This window comes from Halichoeres trimaculatus, unplaced genomic scaffold, assembly GCF_033239565.1.
Source record: "Halichoeres trimaculatus isolate MK-OKI-2021-1 unplaced genomic scaffold, fHalTri1.1 fHalTri1_scaffold_13, whole genome shotgun sequence".
NCBI lineage: Eukaryota > Metazoa > Chordata > Actinopteri > Labriformes > Labridae > Halichoeres > Halichoeres trimaculatus.
The window spans coordinates 22,726,576-22,746,448 of record NW_027437191.1 but is presented as its reverse complement, the minus strand read 5'-3'; the positions used below and the strand labels follow the sequence as shown (position 1 = coordinate 22,746,448).

At 39.9% G+C, this 19,873-nt stretch overlaps 2 protein-coding genes across 15 annotated transcripts in view; one reads left to right on the top strand and one right to left on the bottom strand.

Annotated features, from left to right (window-relative positions):
- ryr3 (ryanodine receptor 3) overlaps positions 1–12,350 on the top strand; it is a 140,219-nt gene extending 127,869 nt beyond the window's left edge. For all 14 annotated transcript variants that reach the window (XM_074685746.1, XM_074685738.1, XM_074685747.1 and 11 more), the window contains 19 exons: positions 42–170; positions 257–361; positions 2,059–2,140; positions 2,226–3,505; positions 3,600–3,652; positions 3,724–3,889; positions 3,992–4,078; positions 5,425–5,628; positions 5,716–5,846; positions 5,965–6,007; positions 6,113–6,240; positions 6,338–6,398; positions 7,928–8,074; positions 9,025–9,159; positions 9,664–9,820; positions 9,921–9,985; positions 10,636–10,736; positions 10,814–10,865; positions 12,200–12,350. In XM_074685746.1, the coding sequence (XP_074541847.1) occupies positions 42–170; positions 257–361; positions 2,059–2,140; positions 2,226–3,505; positions 3,600–3,652; positions 3,724–3,889; positions 3,992–4,078; positions 5,425–5,628; positions 5,716–5,846; positions 5,965–6,007; positions 6,113–6,240; positions 6,338–6,398; positions 7,928–8,074; positions 9,025–9,159; positions 9,664–9,820; positions 9,921–9,985; positions 10,636–10,736; positions 10,814–10,865; positions 12,200–12,295 (3,222 nt within the window). In that variant the 3' untranslated portion in view covers positions 12,296–12,350. The remainder of the gene's footprint in view (positions 1–41; positions 171–256; positions 362–2,058; positions 2,141–2,225; positions 3,506–3,599; positions 3,653–3,723; positions 3,890–3,991; positions 4,079–5,424; positions 5,629–5,715; positions 5,847–5,964; positions 6,008–6,112; positions 6,241–6,337; positions 6,399–7,927; positions 8,075–9,024; positions 9,160–9,663; positions 9,821–9,920; positions 9,986–10,635; positions 10,737–10,813; positions 10,866–12,199) is intronic.
- A 694-nt stretch (positions 12,351–13,044) lies between these two features.
- The window catches only part of aven (apoptosis, caspase activation inhibitor), a 43,056-nt gene continuing 36,227 nt past the window's right edge, over positions 13,045–19,873 (bottom strand). The window contains exons 3-6 of the mRNA XM_074685749.1: positions 19,732–19,802; positions 16,091–16,186; positions 15,732–16,005; positions 13,045–13,837 (exon numbers count right to left, since the gene is read on the bottom strand). Coding sequence (XP_074541850.1) covers positions 13,683–13,837; positions 15,732–16,005; positions 16,091–16,186; positions 19,732–19,802 — 596 coding nt within the window. The 3' untranslated portion in view covers positions 13,045–13,682. The remainder of the gene's footprint in view (positions 13,838–15,731; positions 16,006–16,090; positions 16,187–19,731; positions 19,803–19,873) is intronic.

Genomic DNA, 19,873 nt, shown 5'->3' with positions numbered 1-19,873 from the left:
TCACTTCTGTCATGATCTACTAATCTGGTCCCAATCTGCAGGAATCTATCAGTGACTTCTACTGGTACTACTCTGGAAAAGACGTCATCGATGAGACCGGGAAGATCAACTTCTCCAAAGCTCTCGATGTGGCAAAGCAGATCTTCAACTCACTGACTGAGTACATTCAGGTGAGGAAGCTGTCAGAAAAGTCTGATTCTAAGTGCTAAAATGAGAATAAGTGAGTCATTATTGATTTCCTGTCTGTCCTCTGTAGGGCCCGTGTATTGGGAACCAGCAGAGTTTAGCTCACAGCAGACTGTGGGATGCGGTGGTGGGATTCCTGCATGTGTTTGCCAACATGCAGATGAAACTCTCTCAGGTAAAATAAACCTTTCTGCTCTGAAGAAGTGCAGACAAACATAAATATGACAAAACAAGTGACAAAAAAACTAAACTCTTAAACTAACTTTAATTCATCTTTGTTTAAAATTGAAAAACCTTCATCAACAAAATAAGATGAAATAATCCTTGAATTTTCCCACAATGGGGAAAATTACAGCAGCAAACCACTATGTACAGAACACCAACACGTGGCGAGCTGTTGTTTGTTAATATTGCACCAGTGGTAAAAAGGTAATGCGCCTAAAGTAGATTGAGAGCTTTGGCATGAACAGGAGTTAAAGTGTTATTGGTGATTTTACAGCCTGAGCACAGCTGGAAGAAAAGACTTGTGGTTTCCCCTTAGTGAAACACTTCATGTAAGAATTCATTTTGAAAACCCATGATTAGTGAAAGATCTAGCACCATCTAGTGGTGAGTGGTAAGCAGTAGCAGCTTCCTTCACCTTCCTCAAATCAAAATAATTGAGAGAAACTATAGCTGCAGAAAAACCCTTAACCTCCTGAAACTCAAGCTTTTGTCTGGTGTGCATTTGATACTTCTCCTTGCAGTTTGGGATCATTAAGACATAATAGCATAATAAGTTAACTAAACCCAACTTTATTTATAGAACACTTTAAAAACAACCATAGCCAAAACAAAGTGCACTATATTAAAAAAACAGAGGCACAAAACAAATAAAAAATGGTATAAGCACTGAGATAATTGTTTTATTGTTTTAAAAACAATTTAAGAACAAAAAATAAAATGAAAAGCTAAATTCAAACCATAAAATATTGAAACATGAACAATCTTGAGCTGGGTTTAAAGTGTGGCCAAAAGGTCAAAGTTTTAAGAAATTATGTATCATTTGGATGGAACGACAGGTCGACGTTATCTCTTCATAGCTCACACTGCAGTAGCAGCACTCTGACCTCCTTCTCCTCAGCCCGCAGGGAGCTTTGGACCCAGCATCGGTTAGCATTGACAGGCTACAGGCTTCTAACAGCTCAAATCTTGTGTATAGATAATGCGACCATGGTTACACATAGGATCTCTTGAACAAATTAAGTAAAAACACCATTGTGACGCAAACACTTTGGTGTCTATGACCAACAAATGAGACGTAAATGTAATGTCAGGCTCCAAATGAAGAGAAAAAAAGACAAAAAGGAAGAAAAAAGGAGAAAAAATAAGAATGAAGGGAGAGTTGCTGAAACAAGCTGCAACTCGAGCGGCGCTTAGCAACGAAAATTAGTTACATGAGTCATAGCTCAGCTTTTGTGGATAACTCATTGTTATTTGTAATTTTCTGTTTGATTCATATTTTTTACAAGCTGTTCCTTGCAAAGAGGGCCACATTTTTTGTGAATCCGGCCCAGAAACAGAAGCTCTGGCATTTATTAACTCTGAAATTAACCTATGAATACTTTAAAAAATCAGTCCCTCAGTGTGATCTAACCTCCTTGTTCCATCACCACAGACTGATGAAATCAAAGCTCACCTGTCCCTCAGGTGTCTCATGATACCTGATAATCAGTGGTCAGTTTTCTGCAGTGTTACGTGGTGTGTAAACATCAGCAAACTCTGCTTCTAACCAAGTAACATGTTCTCAATTAGGGGGTGATATGGGCAAAATATGTCAGGATGTTTCAGGGTGAGTATCATCAACTGCTTCATGTACTTCTTTCCTTGTAGGACGCCAGTCAGATCGAGCTGTTGAAAGAGCTGATGGATTTACAGAAGGACATGGTTGTCATGTTGTTGTCTCTGCTGGAGGGTAAGAGCCTGATGATTATCACATGGAAAGTCTGATGACAAACTGTGATTGGGTATAAGTAATAGTTTGTGTGTTTCATCCTCAGGTAACGTGGTGAACGGAACAATTGGGAAGCAGATGGTGGATACCCTGGTGGAGTCTTCAAACAATGTAGAGATGATCCTTAAGTTCTTCGACATGTTCCTCAAACTGAAGGACTTGACGACGTCTGATAACTTCAAAGAGTACGACCCAGAGTGTAAAGGCATCATTTCAAAGAAGGAGTTCCAGAAGTCGATGGAGAGCCAGAAGCAGTACAGCCAATCAGAGATCGAGTTCCTGCTCTCATGTGCCGAGGCTGACGAGAATGACATGTTCAACTACAAAGAGTTTGTGGAGCGATTCCATGAGCCGGCAAAAGACATTGGTTTCAATGTTGCGGTGCTTCTCACCAACCTGTCCGAGCACATGCCGCACGACTCCAGACTCACCACCTTCCTGGATCTGGCAGAGAGCGTGCTCAGTTACTTCGAGCCGTATCTGGGTCGTATTGAGATCATGGGCAGTGCCAAGCGAATCGAGAGGGTGTACTTCGAGATCAGTGAGTCTAGCCGCGAGCAGTGGGAGAAGCCGCAGGTCAAAGAGTCCAAGCGTCAGTTCATCTTCGACGTGGTCAACGAGGGTGGGGAGAGTGAGAAGATGGAGATGTTTGTGAACTTCTGCGAGGACACCATTTTTGAGATGCAGCTGGCCTCGCAGATCTCAGAACCGGATGTGGTGGAACAGCCTGAGGAGGAGGAAGAGGAGGAGGGACACGGCCTCCTGGATGAGCTGGGTGAAGAAGAGGGCGCTTTAGAGTCTGCATCAGCTTTCACCACAGCCTGCCGCTCTGTCAAGAGGAAAGTCAACAGCGTGTGTGAATTCTTCTCCATGAAAAATATACGCAAGCAGTTCAAGAAGATCAAGAAACTGAGCATCAGAGAGATCATCACCGGCTTCTTCTCCTTCTTCTGGATGCTCTTCACCGGCTTCTTCAAAGGAATCTACGGCCTCATATTTGGCTTCTTCCATGTTATTTGGTCCTCCATGTTTGGAGGCGGCCTGGTCGAAGGAGCCAAGAATATCAAAGTGACGGACATCCTTGGTCACATGCCTGAACCCACGCAGTTCGGTATCCACGGGGATGTGATGGAAGGGGAGAAAATGGAGGCTTTAGAGGCGTCAAGCTTAGATTCAGCCATGGCACCAACAGGAGACATCGCAGAGGCAGACATCATGTTAGAGATGCTCTCAGGGCCCAAGAAGGAAGGAGGGAAACATGTGGAGCCCGGCCTGGGGGATGTTTCTGAGCTGAGTGCAGAAACCTCTGCTGCAGACCAGAAGAAGGTTTGCGTTCAAATTCTGACAAGTTTATATATCACCTCAATGATAATGAAAGATCTCTGTGTCAGACTCTGAAAATCTTCCACCTGTGTTGCAGAAAGCTGCCTCCAAGCCCGCAGAAACCGCAGACAGTGAGAAAGAGAAAGCAGAGTGAGTGAAATGAAGTGAGAGGACAGTTAGTTATCATCACACAAAATAAAACAAACTGTTTTGTTTCACAGCACAGAGAACAAGGAGAAGGAGGATAAGCCCAAGGAAGAGGAGGAGGTCAAGGAGCCAGTGGCGGAGGAGAAGCCTAAACAAAGATCAAGTCAGCCTAAAGAGGCAGCGCCGGCCTTCATGTCCAGCATCTTTGCTCTGCTGGACGTCTATCTGACCAAGATGCTGGTGAGCCCACATGCTACTTTTAAAATCTCTGAAGAAGATGAATGTTTTTATTTGTTCAGTCAGAAGTTTTTCTTTTAGTTGATCAGACTTTTTTTCTTCCAGAACTACCTGGCCCGAAACTTCTACAACCTGCGTTTCCTGGCTCTGTTCATGTGTTTCTCCATCAACTTCATTCTTCTCTTCTACAAGGTAACACTGGTCAAAGTTTACAAATAGGACCAGGGCACTTAGAAAAGAAGAAAAACATTTTTTTAGCAAGCTCACAAGTAAAAAGGATAAAAAGAAGTCTGACTTAAAGGGGCTGTGAGGAGTTTTAAGTAATCCTGAAAAAATCTCCCTTCCAGATATATGTCTGATCATAATCCACACTTTAGAATGACATTTCCAGCAGCATTCTAGGTTATTCCTAAATACTATTTCTCAGCTTCCTGATGGATAGGACCGGATTGATTTAGGGCACGTCAAAGTCTCTATGACAACACCACGCTGGCCAACGAAGTCTAGTAGTGAGAAGAGAGATCTGTACTTTTCTCTGCTGAAAACGATTTCTGTGATTAATTTTGTAGTGATGGTGGACACAGGAGCCTAACTGTCAGACAGAAAAGGGACAGAAGAGCAGAAGAAAGCTTAACAGGAGAGTGATAGAGCATAAGCTAAAGGCTAAACCACAAGCTAAAGGCTAAGACAGGGGCTAAGCTGTTTGTGATAATGCACATTCCAAGTCAAAAACACAGCTTTTATGTTAGCCATGTTCATTGAGTTTCTGTTTAAGCCTGAAAAGTGATCAATTATTAAGTATCACAGTTGAATACTGTAAAGTCCTGGTAATTTTTTTTATAGTGTAATGGTAAATCTGAACTGTTAACAATTCAAGATGATATGGATGTTTAACCAAAGATGAGTCGTAACATTTTACACACTAACAGGAATAACTATTCCCAAGTTTGGTTCCTGAATTACATCTAGAATATTACCAAAGGAAAACATTTGGGAGGATAAGGAGATTTGTCTTTGGAGTTTTATAAAGTTGTACTAGCAATAAAGATTTGCTTGTTGCAAAGCAGCATGCAGGAACCACCACAGTTCACTTCTTGGCTTTGAAAACATTTGTTTCTGTTTTTATTTCAAGTATAAGGTCTTCTTTTGAATCCTCCCGTTTATCGGGCACTGTATTTATTTTTTCTTGTTTATTAACTTGCAAAAGTGGGATCTGCACGGTAAAACAACAAGAAGGAATTTTACCACCATATTAAAGTTTTTCATTTTTAAACTGAAAAATATGCTCAATCAGCTACAACCTTAAAAATGTTCGATCAAAAAACATTAATTGTCGTGATTATTGTTTAGTAAAGTAGCTTTGTCATGACAACATAACAATCAGGTTAAGAGGTGAACCAGTTGTGTCTTGTCTTTGATTAATGATGCTCCGCTGTGTATCCTCATTCTGAACTTAAGCAGAAGCTTCCTTCATTTCCAGGTCAAGGATGCATGAAACACTAAAGTTTAAGACTCCTTCTCCTCTGATCTCTCTTAAGGTCACTGGTGAAGGCGAGGAAGAAACCGATGATGAGAACCGCTGGAGTGGTGAAGAAGAAGAGGATGATGAAGACACGCTCTTCGACATGGATGAGTTTGTGTTGCAGGAGAGCACTGGCTACATGTTACCGACGCTGCGCTTCCTGGCTATATTCCACACCGTCATATCAATGCTCTGTCTGGTCGGGTACTACTATCTGAAGGTAGGAGGGTTCATGATTCTGAACTGTGATTTGTTGTCAGGTGACACTGCTGTTTAAAGGTGACCCATGTGATGTTTTTGGCTCCAGGTTCCTCTGGTAGTGTTCAAGAGAGAGAAAGAAATCGCCAGGAAGCTGGAATTTGATGGTCTCTACATCACTGAGCAGCCGTCTGACGATGACATCAAGGGCCAGTGGGATCGACTGGTCATCAACACGCCGTGAGTCACAAGAAACGTTATTTATTAGTTGTTCATTCTTATCTGAAAGGGAGGGATAAAGAAGGGCAGTGACACATCTGTTATTTGAGATTTGTGTCATTTCTACCTCCCATTCCAGATCCTTCCCCAACAACTACTGGGACAAGTTTATCAAACGCAAGGTGAGCGTGTCACATGATTTCAGACATACAGCTTGATGTGGGTCTAACAGAATGAAGAGCACACACTGATCCCTGCTGTCTTCCCTCTGTGTGCTTTACCCTCAGGTCATCAACAAATACGGCGATCTGTACGGCGCTGAACGCATCGCTGAGCTGTTAGGTCTGGATAAGAGCGCCCTGGACTTTGACCCCACAGTAGAGACGGTGGAAAAGGAGGCCTCCCTGCTGTCCTGGTGAGATCCCCTCATCCTGTAATCGCCTTACAGAGATGGAGTAGATCATTTTGAAGCTTTAAACATCTTAATCTTAACTTGTGTTTCTTATCAACAGGCTGAGCTCTATTGACACAAAGTACCACATCTGGAAGCTGGGAGTGGTTCTGACTGACCAGGTAGGTTCATTTTATTAAGATTTAAAGCTTCCTTGTGCTCATCTTAGTGTAGGATATGTGAGGAATCATGTAAAGTGATGGTTATACAGACTGTAGGACAGTCTTGTCAACACGGGGCAACATCCGGTTAGTAAAAATGAAGCCTATGCAGAGGTCCTAAAAGTCTCTGTTCATTGAGAATCTGCTTGAGGCTGGCTGCAGAAAGACCCACCCAGCCATAAAAACTGACTTTTGTGGAATGAAAAAGCATATTTATAGCCTGGTCCAGACTCTGGCTTGGGTCTAAAACACTGATTTCACTATCGGCACACAGTGAATTAAGTGAATTTTTTTCTATCTCTTCGGTTTAGAAGTTATAAAGATTGTTTCATTTTTCCAATCAGAGGCACAGCTCAGGTCACTTGACTGGTGTCATAGCAAATGTTACTGCGTTCACAGATTGGTTTCATTTCACGGTTTCAGGAAGACACTGGTGATGCCGCAGAGACTACGTCCATGTTGATGCAAATTATTAATTTAAAATAAGTAACTTATACGGCTAAACAACAACTCCCCCCATCTCCACAGTTAGTAAAACCTTGGCAATGATGTGTTCTCGACACTTGTGGTTTAAATTCACAGTAAACTCGTCATTTTATGTTCATGGTGCAATCAAAACTGTGTTTCTGTTGGCATTTTAAATACACTGCAAAAACTGAAATCTTATCAAGTGTTTTTGTCTTATTTTCAGTAGAAAATTCCTTTTTAGACTCAATATGAGCCAAATTCACATGACCAATCCAGAAAAATGTCTTGTTTAAAGTTATTTAAGGACAAAAATGAGGTCTGAATCGCTGGTAACCAGTAAAAACATCTGACAATGGAACAAGAGAAAAGTTACTTGTATTAAGACATTGTTCTAGTCTCAAGGAAATTTTCAAGCAATTTTTTCTTGTTCCATTGGCAGATGTTTTTACTGGTTACGAGTGATTCAAACCTCATTTTTGTACTCTGATAACTTGAAACCAGACATTTTTCTGGATTGATAAGTTGAAAGTGGCTCATATCGAGTATAATAAGACAATTTTTACTTAAAAAAAGACAAAAACACTTGAAAAGATTTCAGTTTTTTGCAGTGTATGAATATCAACCCTTATCATGATGTAGAGTAATACTCAAATTTTTATTTTTAATTATTTTTAATTGTATTTATTTTTCTTACAATTTATTTAATTGTATTTGCGTGTCTCGGAAAATTGTTTGTTTAACAAATTGTTAAAAATAAGTAAATAAATTCAATCTGAGCGATGACACAACTTCCTTATTAAAGTAGAAAGACTGGAAATCCATTTGTATCAGGAATATTTGTTATCAAAGGAAGAGTTTCTTTGACATCATTTTTTTTTCAGATTTTAATCACTGCCTTTTATATGTAGTTGTATTTTACATTAAGCCTTTTCTAAATGGAACCTCTCAGCTAAATTATATTAAATGACTGAACTGCTTTAACCATAAGAGTGACCATAAGTCATCATCTCTGTCTCCTGCAGAACTTCCTGTATCTGATCTGGTACACCACCATGTCCATCTTCGGACACTTCAACAACTTCTTCTTCGCTGCTCATCTGCTGGACATCGCCATGTGCTTCAAGACCCTCCGTACCATCCTGTCCTCGGTCACTCACAACGGCAAGCAGGTGAGGGATTTGACCAGCAGAGGGACCCAGAGGACAAAGTAACAGATGATAGGAGCTTCTGTCCCTCTACCCTCAAAGATTCTTTTCTCTGAGCTTTCACAGGAGCCTTCATCTCAAATCTGGAGGTGTTAAATTCAAGGAAACGTTTGAGGGGTTTCAAATTGTAGCACAATGTGAAGAAAGTGAAAATAAATCAATTAGGATGGAAGAAGATGAAGCTCTAAAGGAGACACTGCAAAGCTTTGAAAACAGGCATGTGACATCTGTTAAAACATCATGAGAAATAAATTACTGGAGTGATCCAGAGATCAAGAGTCATAGGAAACAGGATTTAGTGTTCTTCTCTTGAGCCTGTTGTGCTCCTAATTGATGAGACATTTCTCATCTGGCTGCAAGAAAAAAAGAAAAGGAAATAGGGCTTTACAGTGAAGCCAACTTTCACTCACATGGAAGTCTGAGCATTAAAGAGATCCTTAAAACACAAGGAAAGTCCAGCTAATGGCTTATTTTTGCACAGAAAATAAAATTAACAGCATGTTATTCAGGGAGGACATGCAGCATTTCAGAAAGAAGGTGAAATAAGAGTTTTCTAAAACACCAGAGAGAGAAAGATAAAGATTTTTGTGATTTTAGTTGAGTAAAAATACTACAGGGGCACTAGAGGAACAGAATTAAGTGAAACAAAAGGGCACTTTTCCCTTCTTTAAACACTTTTTTTAGAAGACTTGCTGTTGCATGATGAAAACATTCAGAGTAAAGGCCACAGACAGAGTTGTGGTGAATTTTTATCATCTTGAATTTGATTTTCTTTGAAGACTTGTTAGACCTTGAAAACCCAGGCTGTTCTTTTCACTTAACAAAAAACTGCTCTGACATTTTGATCCACGTCTCTGACAAAAGCACAATCCACTGTACCTCTGCGTCATACTGAATGAGGTGTCTTTTCTCAGCTGGTGTTGACCGTGGGTCTGCTGGCTGTGGTTGTCTATCTCTACACTGTGGTGGCCTTCAACTTCTTCAGAAAGTTCTACAACAAGAGCGAGGATGAAGACGAGCCTGACATGAAGTGTGACGATATGATGACGGTGAGTCCCAGTTTGCGCCACAACATTCATCCGTCACGCATGCTAGTTTTTATCCTCGTAGCTACTCCGAAAGTCCTTCCTCTGGGTGCATTTTGCTTCTACTAACTCAACATTGATTAATTTATAAAGAAAAGTGAAAATTGAAAGCTTCACTTTTTCAAAGTGGAAAAAAAAAAGCCTGCAGCTTTAGCAAGGACACACTGCGGATGAAACATTCCTGAGGCTTTGACTCTGAGTGGTTTTAATCTACTGGCCTTCATGAAGATGCTTTATGAACACCCGCTCTGAAATCTGGAAAAAGCAGAATGTATTTTTAATTTGCAGCTTTAGTTGAAAAGTGTTGTCTCCGTTATGCTTTGAAACTGAATTCCTTTCATTTCATATTTCCATTTTCAAAGTATAGATGTATTTCTTTCCTCTTACTTTTCTCAGAGACAACTTTTAGTTCTTTGCTTTCAGCGTCTTAAAGCTGTGAAATCACTGACTTCTCTTTCCTTTCTGCAGTGCTATATGTTCCACATGTACGTGGGCGTGAGAGCCGGAGGAGGCATCGGAGACGAGTTGGAGGACCCAGCTGGAGACCCCTATGAGCTCTACCGTATCCTGTTCGACATCACGTTCTTCTTCTTTGTCATTGTCATCCTGCTGGCCATCATTCAGGGTTAAGACTTCACATTTCATATTGTTATTCTGTAGGGATTATGTCTGTTCTGCATCCTTCAGGAGTGTTTTAACTCCTACACTTCTTCTGACTCCTACAGGTCTGATCATTGATGCCTTTGGGGAGCTGAGAGACCAGCAGGAGCAAGTGAAGGAGGACATGGAGGTAATATGACACTGATGGGGTTGTACCGGCCCGAGGCAGCATTTATGAATTTTTAAAGAAAAAACTGAATTTTTGAAAGGTATCGCAAGAAAGTTTTGTGGTCATTTATTCCACATTTCTGTTTTTTTGTCTTTTACTTGATTATTCACATCATTTATGTCCATTTTATTTAGGTTGAATAAACAGTCTGGTAGTCACACAAACTCAAACTGGGGATCAGCAGTTTTAGTCACTATTTAATGCTCCATCTGTGTGATGTCACGACACTATGTCTCATTTTTACACCAGCTCAGGCCTCTAACACTGCATGCCTGGCAACATTACAGGGTTCAGTGTGTAGGCTTTAGGCTGGACACAAGTCTGTTAAGCTTACAAACTGAAACATACATTGATTCCTCTTCAAAAGCTGGGAAATAACATGAGTTCATCAGTGTAGAAGTTTCTTAAAACTGTGTTATATAGCTCGTAATTGCTGCACTAGGGTTGGAGATGCAGAGAGATGAAATGTAACACTTTGTCTACAGGTGTGCCAAAGCCAGCACAACCCTAATTTCCTCCCCCGTTCTGCCCAAGTAAATCCAGCAAAGGCTGAAAACTTGCAGTGTAACTAAGAGCGCTGTGTTTAAATTTTTTTTTTTTTCATTTTCCAGACCAAATGCTTCATCTGTGGCATCGGGAATGACTACTTTGACCGGACGCCTCACGGGTTTGAAACCCACACCTTACAAGAGCACAACCTAGCAAACTACCTGTGAGTGCAGCTCAGATTTAGGATCCTGTGATTGAGTTTGAAATGTTCCTAAGTCCCCCGTGTCCTCCTGTCTGCAGGTTCTTCCTGATGTACCTGATCAACAAGGACGAGACAGAACACACGGGTCAGGTACGTTAAAAGTTAGATTTTAGCCTCAGTTCCCTTCTCTTTGACAGTTTCTTCTGCCTCTTCTCTGTTGTCTGATCGATCTCAAGACAACAAAGGCTGCTGCAGAAACTTCAGTAGGCTTTTACTTGTGCAACATATCAGCCCACTTGTTTTGTTGCATAAGTAGAGCCAAGCAGGAGGAAGAAGCAATGCGTGGGCTCGCTTTGACTTTCTGGATATTCACTTGTTACTGTCGTGCGATGCAGGAGTTGTATTTTTAAATGATGCACATGCACTCATTTGGCAGAAGGAAAACACAGCTTAGCTTGGCAGCTGTTTCTCTGGCTGCTACTAGCACCAAATGAAGCTGCCAGTTGAAATATGGTCCAATAAGGTTTAATGTTACTAGTGATCAGGTGTTAATGCGGATAATACAGGCAGGGTGAGCAAGAGCATACATAACACAAAGATGGGTCTGTTCAGGTATTTTATTTTATTTTGCAGATATTTAGATATTAGTGGAAACAGGCCCTAATTGTGCTAATAGTTATGGACATAGGCCCCTTCCCTGCTGATAATAAATACCATGGGCCTTTATTATGCAGTTATTTGAGGACACAGATCATGACCTGCAGATATTGATCGACACAGGTCCTTAGCATGCAGGTGTTTAAAAGATACAAGCCCTTAATATCCAAATAGTTATTGACAAAAGTCCTTATCCTGCAAATGGTTGTTATGGACATGGATAGAAAAAGGCCCTAACTTTGCAGCTCATTACAGACACAGGCCCTCATTTTGCAGTTTATTATGGACACAGGCCTTCAGAGTGCAGAAAGATATGGACATAGGCCCTTGGTGTGCAAACATTTATGGACACAGGCCCTTCCCCTGCAAATAGTTAAGGAACCAGCCTTTTTTAGTGCAGATAAGTAAGGAACCAAGCCATTTTTGTACAGATAGTTATTGGTGTAATTGACATTAAGCAGATTATTATGGACATAGGCCCCTAAAGGCAGTGTTAGAGGTTTCTTGTGTTCAATGTTTTCATTTCATTTTAGTCAGTGTGAACTCTGTTTTTTGTATTAGGGGTTGAATTAATAATAATAATGATTAAAAACAAAACTTTAATTCATTCAATGCAACCAAACAATAATCTCCTTACATCCTGAAAATTTGTTCAATCCCTGAACAATTTATAATTAGAAACTAAGAGTGCCTTTTTGTCTCCTTATTCATAGTCAACCGGTTTTCAGTTCAGTAGTTTTTTCCAACTGTTAATGATTTTTTGTTTGAAAAATCTTAATGATCTGATCTTCACCAGCTGTTTCATTTCCTCCTTTCCCCTCCTCCAGGAGTCATTTGTGTGGAAGATGTACCAGGAGAGATGCTGGGACTTCTTCCCCACTGGGGACTGCTTCCGTAAGCAATATGAGGACCAGCTGGGTTAGAGAGGTCAGCCTCGCTCTGTGCCCCTCTCTTTCCTTTCCTACTATCTGAAAGAGACACTTGACTTGATTTCACCTCCTTAACTCAACCTGAACACTTGCTGGACTTTCTCTGCTGCCATGGTGTTGGAAAAAGTGAAGAAAAAGAACAAAATCATTCATTTTTTTAAATTCAAAAACATTCTGAAGAAACGATCTGAAGACGAACGACTAATGATGGGACGTTTTGGGTTTGTGCATCCAAGTCCTGCGATAAAAAGCCACTTACCACGACGCCTCCTTTTATGCAAATCCTTCTTTTGATTCTGATTCACATTGCCTTTTCACATGCTAAACCCCAACCTGTTGCACAATTTGCTGTGTGTAGACGTTTGATACACGAAGGGTTACAGCGTGACGACTGAATGTCTGAATATGCACAATTTCTAGATTTAACGCCAACTTACCAAAACTTCTGAGTGGATGTGTGTGCTGCCGGTTTTGATCACCATTGATCCTGTTAATGTCAAATCGACACGCGTGAGACCTGATCTGCCTTTCAAACCTGTCTGATGAAGTGAAGAGTTACAGAAGATGGTTCTTCCAGGACCACAGATGACTCACTTTAGGTGTTATAAAGTGCCGATGTGCCTTATGTGAAACTATGCAAAAAAACAAAATTTGATCATTTTTTTGTTCCTCCTGACACAAGCAGTGCTCTAGTTCTGGATTAGTTACAAGCAGATTTAGCTCAAGCTAGTTTTTTTGTGGCTTTTAAATAAATTTAAAAAACGAGAGAGAGAAAACATTTGTTGTATAAAATCTAGATGATGTTTGTGTAAATGTTGCTTAGTTTGGTTTTGTTTCTGAGCTGTGGTGTCCTGCCCGCCTGCACTTCTCTCCACAGAAGAAGAGCCAAGAGGAAGACAAAGAGAACTAAAACTGGTTCAAGGATTTATTGGCGACGACATGGTTAACTGCTACTGTATGGCCATTTGTATGTATGTAGTAGCTTTGATAAACCTGCATTTCTTTTGACAAGGGGGAGGAAATGAATAAAGTAATTGACGCAATACAGCAGACGTGTCATCCGTCCTTCAGCGGCTGACATCTCTCTGACGACAAAGCAACACCCTCACTGAGTGTAACTTTCACAGTTACACAAAGAGCACAAAATAATCCTCAAAGTGAAGAGGGAACATTATGACACATCTCCGCATCGTACAAAACACACTGTCCCACCTCTCACACCCAAAACCCAGACTAACAAATTACCTGAGCGACACTTCTTCATTAGACAAGAGCAAATTAACCCTCAGGTGCTTCAACATGTGAAGGTTACTTTAGTTCAATTGTTTTGATCTGTTTTTAAGAGCAGGAAAGTTTATATTGACATCCAGCAGCTCCACCATCAGGAGATCATACTGTCGAGCCAGTCCTCCAGGTCCTCCTCTGTCACTGCCGGCCTGATAGGAGCAGGGTTTGGAGGTGTGACATCTTTATTTTTCACCTCCGCTTTCTTTTCTTCTTTCACCTCAGGTGACGTCTCCTTCACCTCATCGCACACTGCAGATAAAAAGAAACCAAAGTTAGTTAGAAAAAGCTTTGTTCACAGTTGATAAAAAAGGATCAAAGTCTTAAAAACCCTAGTGCACAAAACTGAAAACTATAGTGCTTGAGATTTGATGTTTAAGAAAACTAAGTTGTAAAATTAAATTATTGTAAGAATAAATTTATAATATCACAAATTGAGTCAAGATATTTCATGTATGAAGAAGTCATATTACAACATATTGGGAGATTAAAGGTGAAGGAAAATGTGAAACAATCAACAAAATCAAGTCATAATGTAATAAATGCATTCATAGTACTGCCGGGGTAATATTATAACATTAAAAAGCCAGAGTAATGTTTCAAAAAAAACAGAAGAATGAAGTCATAATATTACAGAAAAAGTGGTGCCAAAAAGTGGATATAATACTTGAAAAAGCCACACTAGTGTAAACGTCTAACAGAGAGTAAACTTAAACCTCTTAACTTGCTCCTCAACCATTGGACTAGACTGAGTCAGACCTGATTGGGTCGTCTCTACCACTTGTGGTAATTTTTTTTAATTTTGTGGTTTCTGATTTTAGTGCACCAACAACATAAAAAAATATATTTTTGCCTGTTTTTTTTCTTGGATGAAATGTTAAGGGTTGAAAGTTAAATAGACTTTTTATCCCTGGCATCTATAAAGCAGGAATGAGTCCCAAGTTTCGAATATTTCATCGAAAATCATTAAATAAAAAAAATCCAATAGTTCATGTGAAAATGATCTTATCTTTAAAATTGATTTTTCAGTTGTTTTGGCAGTGCTTGGTTGTAGTGTGATATAACCACCAGACGGTGTTTGTAAGGCATCTGAAAGCTGTTTTCTTCTTGTCACCTAAAAAAAAAAAATACTTCCATAATAATTTCATCATCATTCCAGATACCATGAAAAAGCAAGAATTCCTGTAAGCAGCACTTTGAGATTCAGAGCTGGAGAAAAACACAGATTTATGCAGCATCAAAGCATTCTTTGAGGAACTCAAGGACAAAAAATGAGGTTATGTAGAGGAAATACAAAAAAAAAATGATTATCTAAGGATTAAGTTATAAAAAAGAGATAGTAAAGGAGTAATATTGAAGAAATGTCGAGGTTGGTTTGATTATTATGAGAAAACGTAAAAATTTGAGGAATTCAGTTTTAATACCAGGAGGAAAATATGAATTAAAAAACTACTTATAATACGAGATTAAAATTTCTGTATTAAAAAAAGAGAGTTTTGTAACGAGGAGTGAGAATGTTAGACTAAAAATGTTAAAAAAAACCACTGCAAGAGGAATAAAAAGGCAATAATGAATTGGTTATTAGAAAAGTCAAAATATTGTAATAATTAAGTTGTAATATTATAGAAAATGCCATTAAAATGCAAATGTAAGATACAATATTACAAGTATAAAGTCTTTTCTACTCCTGCTCAGACAATTATCTTGTAGCATTACATTTTTTTCATAGTAAAAAAACTGACAACAAATTGTATTCTTGAATGTTGAAGTTTTTCATTTCTGTGACCTATTTGGAGAATCAGAAACATCTATCAACCAAAACAGGAAAAAAGTTAATCGTTTATCTCTGGTTCTACACAAAAATGTTTTGTTTCAGTAATAAAGACTGTTTTTTAGGCAACTGACTTTCATCCTGACTTTTATCTTAAACTCAGGTTTGTGTTTAAGTTAATTGTGCATCAACACGTTATTTTTCCATTATTGTTCCTCGGTTTCAGAGCCCGGCTTCCTCTTTACATTGACCTGAACTAAACAAGGCTCTTCACTAACTTCATATTGATGTAAGCACAGATCTGAGAGTGAGACGTGTGTCAGACTGTTCCTCTCACAGCAGTGTTAAAGCAGAGACCCTGCTGAGTCTTTTCACCTCTCTCTGGAGCCGCGCTCTCCTCCTCTGACGCACAAACACCCTGGTCTCCTGAATCAGCCTGGACAGGTTTCTGTAAACTGAGCAGCTGATCCAGCTCTTCATCAACATCCTGTTGCGGCACAGACTCTGCAGAGTGTGAGGAAGGGTTTGCATCTGCAGTTGCTGGTTTATGGTTGGCACTGAGGATGGATGGAGGAGTAAACGTAGATGCTTTTGGCTTCTCCTGTTTCTGTGAGAGGGTCACAGTGGGCAGCTCCACTGGTGTAGACACCTGGAATAAGATTGGTGTAAAAATTACAACATATCTGTGACCGAAGGAAAGGTTTTGTTTTGGTGTGGAGTAGAGAAACAGGTACCTGCAGCAGTTCGGCCTCCAGGTTGAGTCTCTGATGAAGAGGAAGCTGTTGGAGGCTCTGAGCGAGCCCTGGGAGGTCCACAAACACTGAAGACATCTGAAGAAGAAGATTAAAAGATTAAAACCATACCTAAACTTTAGCATCAAAACATTTTCTGTGTGCACAAAAAAGAGGAGCCTGTTTGCAGAAAACTCTCATTGCAACACCTTAAAATATTTCGTAATCAATATAAGTATCCTGCAAGCTGGGGTCAGGACTCTTTTGTTCCGGCGCTGAAGAAAAACAAAACATTACATTTAAAGAAGAGGACGAGTCCAGGAAGTGTTACATAATCCTTCAGATGCTTTGGATCTGCAGACTGAGAGATGCTGCTACACTTCAATGACAAGATGATGAAGAGGAATTGAGGTTTAAGGGGTGCTTGCAGCACATTGTCATTAGGTAACATGTCTTTTTAATGTTTATATTTCATTAACCGTTAGATAAAATCGCTGTTTTGAAAATCTTTAAACCACGACAAGAAGTCCAAATATTTTGATATTAGGTTTTTAAATATGAACACTCCCCAGCTTTTTCAGTCCTCTGCCATTGGTCAGAATACAATGCCATGAATATTTTTAAACTGACAGCACAATAAAACTTCTTTATGATGCTCACATGAGCTTTAAAAAAAAAGTACCACTTATATATAGCATATATAACACATAATCTATTACGTATAAACTCTGCAACTGCTTCTCTCCACAGTCGTTTTCAACTGTGGCGCAGTGTTAGAGGACTGTGCTGGACCAAAACAACTTAACCTAAGACAAAAAGTCACTAAAATTGTAGTGGCATTCTCATGTTGTCTATTGTGCGGACTCTGCTGAGACTACTCCAAATTTAAATTTACAAAGCTTTATTAATCCCTGGGGACAATTAAAGGCACATAGAGCAGTAAATCATGTAAACATCTGAAGACAAAGATGAGAAAACAAATGGCACAGACGTCAGTATTTCACATTCAATTTGGTCTTCTGCTTAAAATTCTGAAATACTGAAATCCAGGATCAAATCAAAAGGAGACCTCAATTTGCTAATAATAAAATACTAAATACTGAAATGCTAACTAAATACTAAAACCTGAGTATTGTAAACCAACATGATGAGTGCAAAAAAACATGAGGTTAAGTGCAGTAAGGATTTATAAATGCAGGTAGTCAGAGGTAGAGATAGAACAGGTGCAAATGGCATTCGGTCATGAGTAAACAGATGCTTCATGATGATGTAGGCAGGCCATGTGTGTGCCTTCAGTCTGGTTTATATTAGAGTAGTGTGGCCGCAGGTGGTAGTGTCCAACTGCACGGTTCAGATGGCCAGGTTGACCCCGCCCCACATGCAGTCATACACTATGGAACAAAATTCTGTATACAGGTCTCCTTTAAGAAAAACTAGAAGCCAAGAGAGAAAAGAAAGGAGGAAAATGGGAGAAACAAACATAGGGAATGCTTGTAAAGGGGCACTGTTGGTCTAGCAGTTTTAAAGGTACAATATTATGCAAAAATCCCTTTATTAAGTCTTTTAGTGAAATTTGTGGGTCTTTGGCTTTCCTCTCAGCCCACAAAATGTGACATTTAATGACAAAACCTGTACTTAGTAGTGCTAGTGAATGTACAATCCTGACCTAAAACGAGCTGTTTGGATTTTGGGGACATGCCGACGTCAGCGATTCCCTTTTTTGACCAATCAGAAGCAAGTCTGACCTGACTGGTCCACCAGAGCAGATACCCCTGAACCCCCTCCCAGCCCACTCCCTTCCCTGTTGCTGGAGAGATTTGTAAACCGCGACTTAGTTTCATGCACAAGCTTCCTATCTCAGAAGAAGACAAGACTAAGTGGCTAGAGTTCATTTATCAAGGAAATGTGCCAGCTGCGCTCAGTAAAACTGTGCATGTGTGTGCTAGTCACTTCACGGCCGACTGCTTTTCCAACTTTGGACAGTACAACAGAGCTAGCAAATAGACTGGTCCTGAATCCAGGCACATTACCAACCATCCACCGACAAACTTCGGACCCTGGAAATGTGAGTATTTTAAATGCTGTGTGCTGTGGAGCAGATGTAAGAGCTTTTCCTCAGTGTCCCCCCTGTCTCTGTGTTAGCTTCAGGATGCTAACTTAAGCTGCGGTCAGCCTGTTGTTTTAGCCTGTAATGTTATGGTAAACCAGCTTCTCTGTTTTCTACACATAGTGCACTTGGAGCTCGAGGCGCCGCTCCTAGTGAAGCTGAAGAGCGGGGCAGTATCAGCGGTGGCTCATTTTCATATGAAGGTTACGCCCACTAAATCAGACCGTTCTCAACAGAGGAGCTATGAGAGATGTTACTACCACCATTTCATGAAGACATCTATGATCCATGTTAAACTGCAGAAAAATAGCATAATATGGGATGCCTACTACACTAGTGGTGCCTGGTGCTAACTATTTTTTGCCATAATTCAGTCTATGGTAGGTAGTATGCGAAAACTTGCAAAATCTGCTGTATGTAAAAAAATCTCAGGATGTCCTACTGATCCAGGAAAATTTGTCAGTATGCAACAGACCAATCTACCTAACACACTGTTTCCCACAATGCACTGTGCCAACCCTATTTGTCATTGCAGGTGGCAGGTTTCAGGAAATGAGCCCCATCTACTGGAATGAGTCAGCCAGTAACTACAACACAACAAGACTAACATTAGACAACCCATGAGATAGAAGTGAAGTGATGAGAAAGAAACATTGGTAAATCTTGTCACTTCTAGCTGTAAAAAGAGGCGTTTACTTCTACAAATTCATTAAAGTCATAAACCAATAATTACCATTTGTTCAACCATATCTGGATTATATGGAATTGGTTTTTCCATCAGCTGTAAAAATAAAAAAGTCAATCCCTACCAGATTTTTTAGATAAAGGATATAACTTTAGGTGAAAGATTAAAAATCACATATGATGTTACTGCTGGGGTATGACTGACAAAATAACTAAAATGTCATGATCTACCCACAGTTTGTTTTGTACTTTTTTAATAAAAGGTAAAAAAAAAAAATGGCAGCTGCAGCTCTGCCTTCCAAAACTAAAAACCAGAGTAGTATATTACAAAACAGAACCCAACAGAACCGTCATACTACATACTACATGCAAAAGCAGTAGGTAGTATGTAGTGCCTACAACACACTACATACATATGAAGTATGTCGTAGGCAGTTTGGAAAACAGACCTGGTCTTTTTCTGCATGCCCTCCCAAAATCTGCTCCCCACATACCCTGTCTCTTTTTCTGGACTTTCTTTTCTAAAAAACATGATGCATGAATCACTCTGTCCACTGAGGGCACCAAAATCAACACAAACAGAAAGTTCCTCACTGGAGCTTTAATTAAGCTACAGTATGTTTTACACGTTATCGATCTTATACTTTGTTATTTTTGATTCCCTAGTTATTTCTTCTCCTCAGACTTTGGTCTCAGTCGTGGGTCCAAATCTTATACCGATATTTTTGATTCTCTAGTTATTTCTTCTCCTCAGACTTTGGTCTCAGTCGTGGGTCCAAACCTTACACACTGGCATGAATCCATATGAATACAAGAAGCTAAATGCTGCTGATGGGGTGGAGTATAGATTTACCTGATTAGCTGAGAATGAGTCCATCTCCCAATCCTTCTCCTCAGAAAAGCGGAACTGAGTGAATGAATCCCCTGAGGAGAGAAGAGAAACAGTTTGACATAAAGACTCTGCAGACGTTTCCCCCAAAGGATCCTGTTAACCA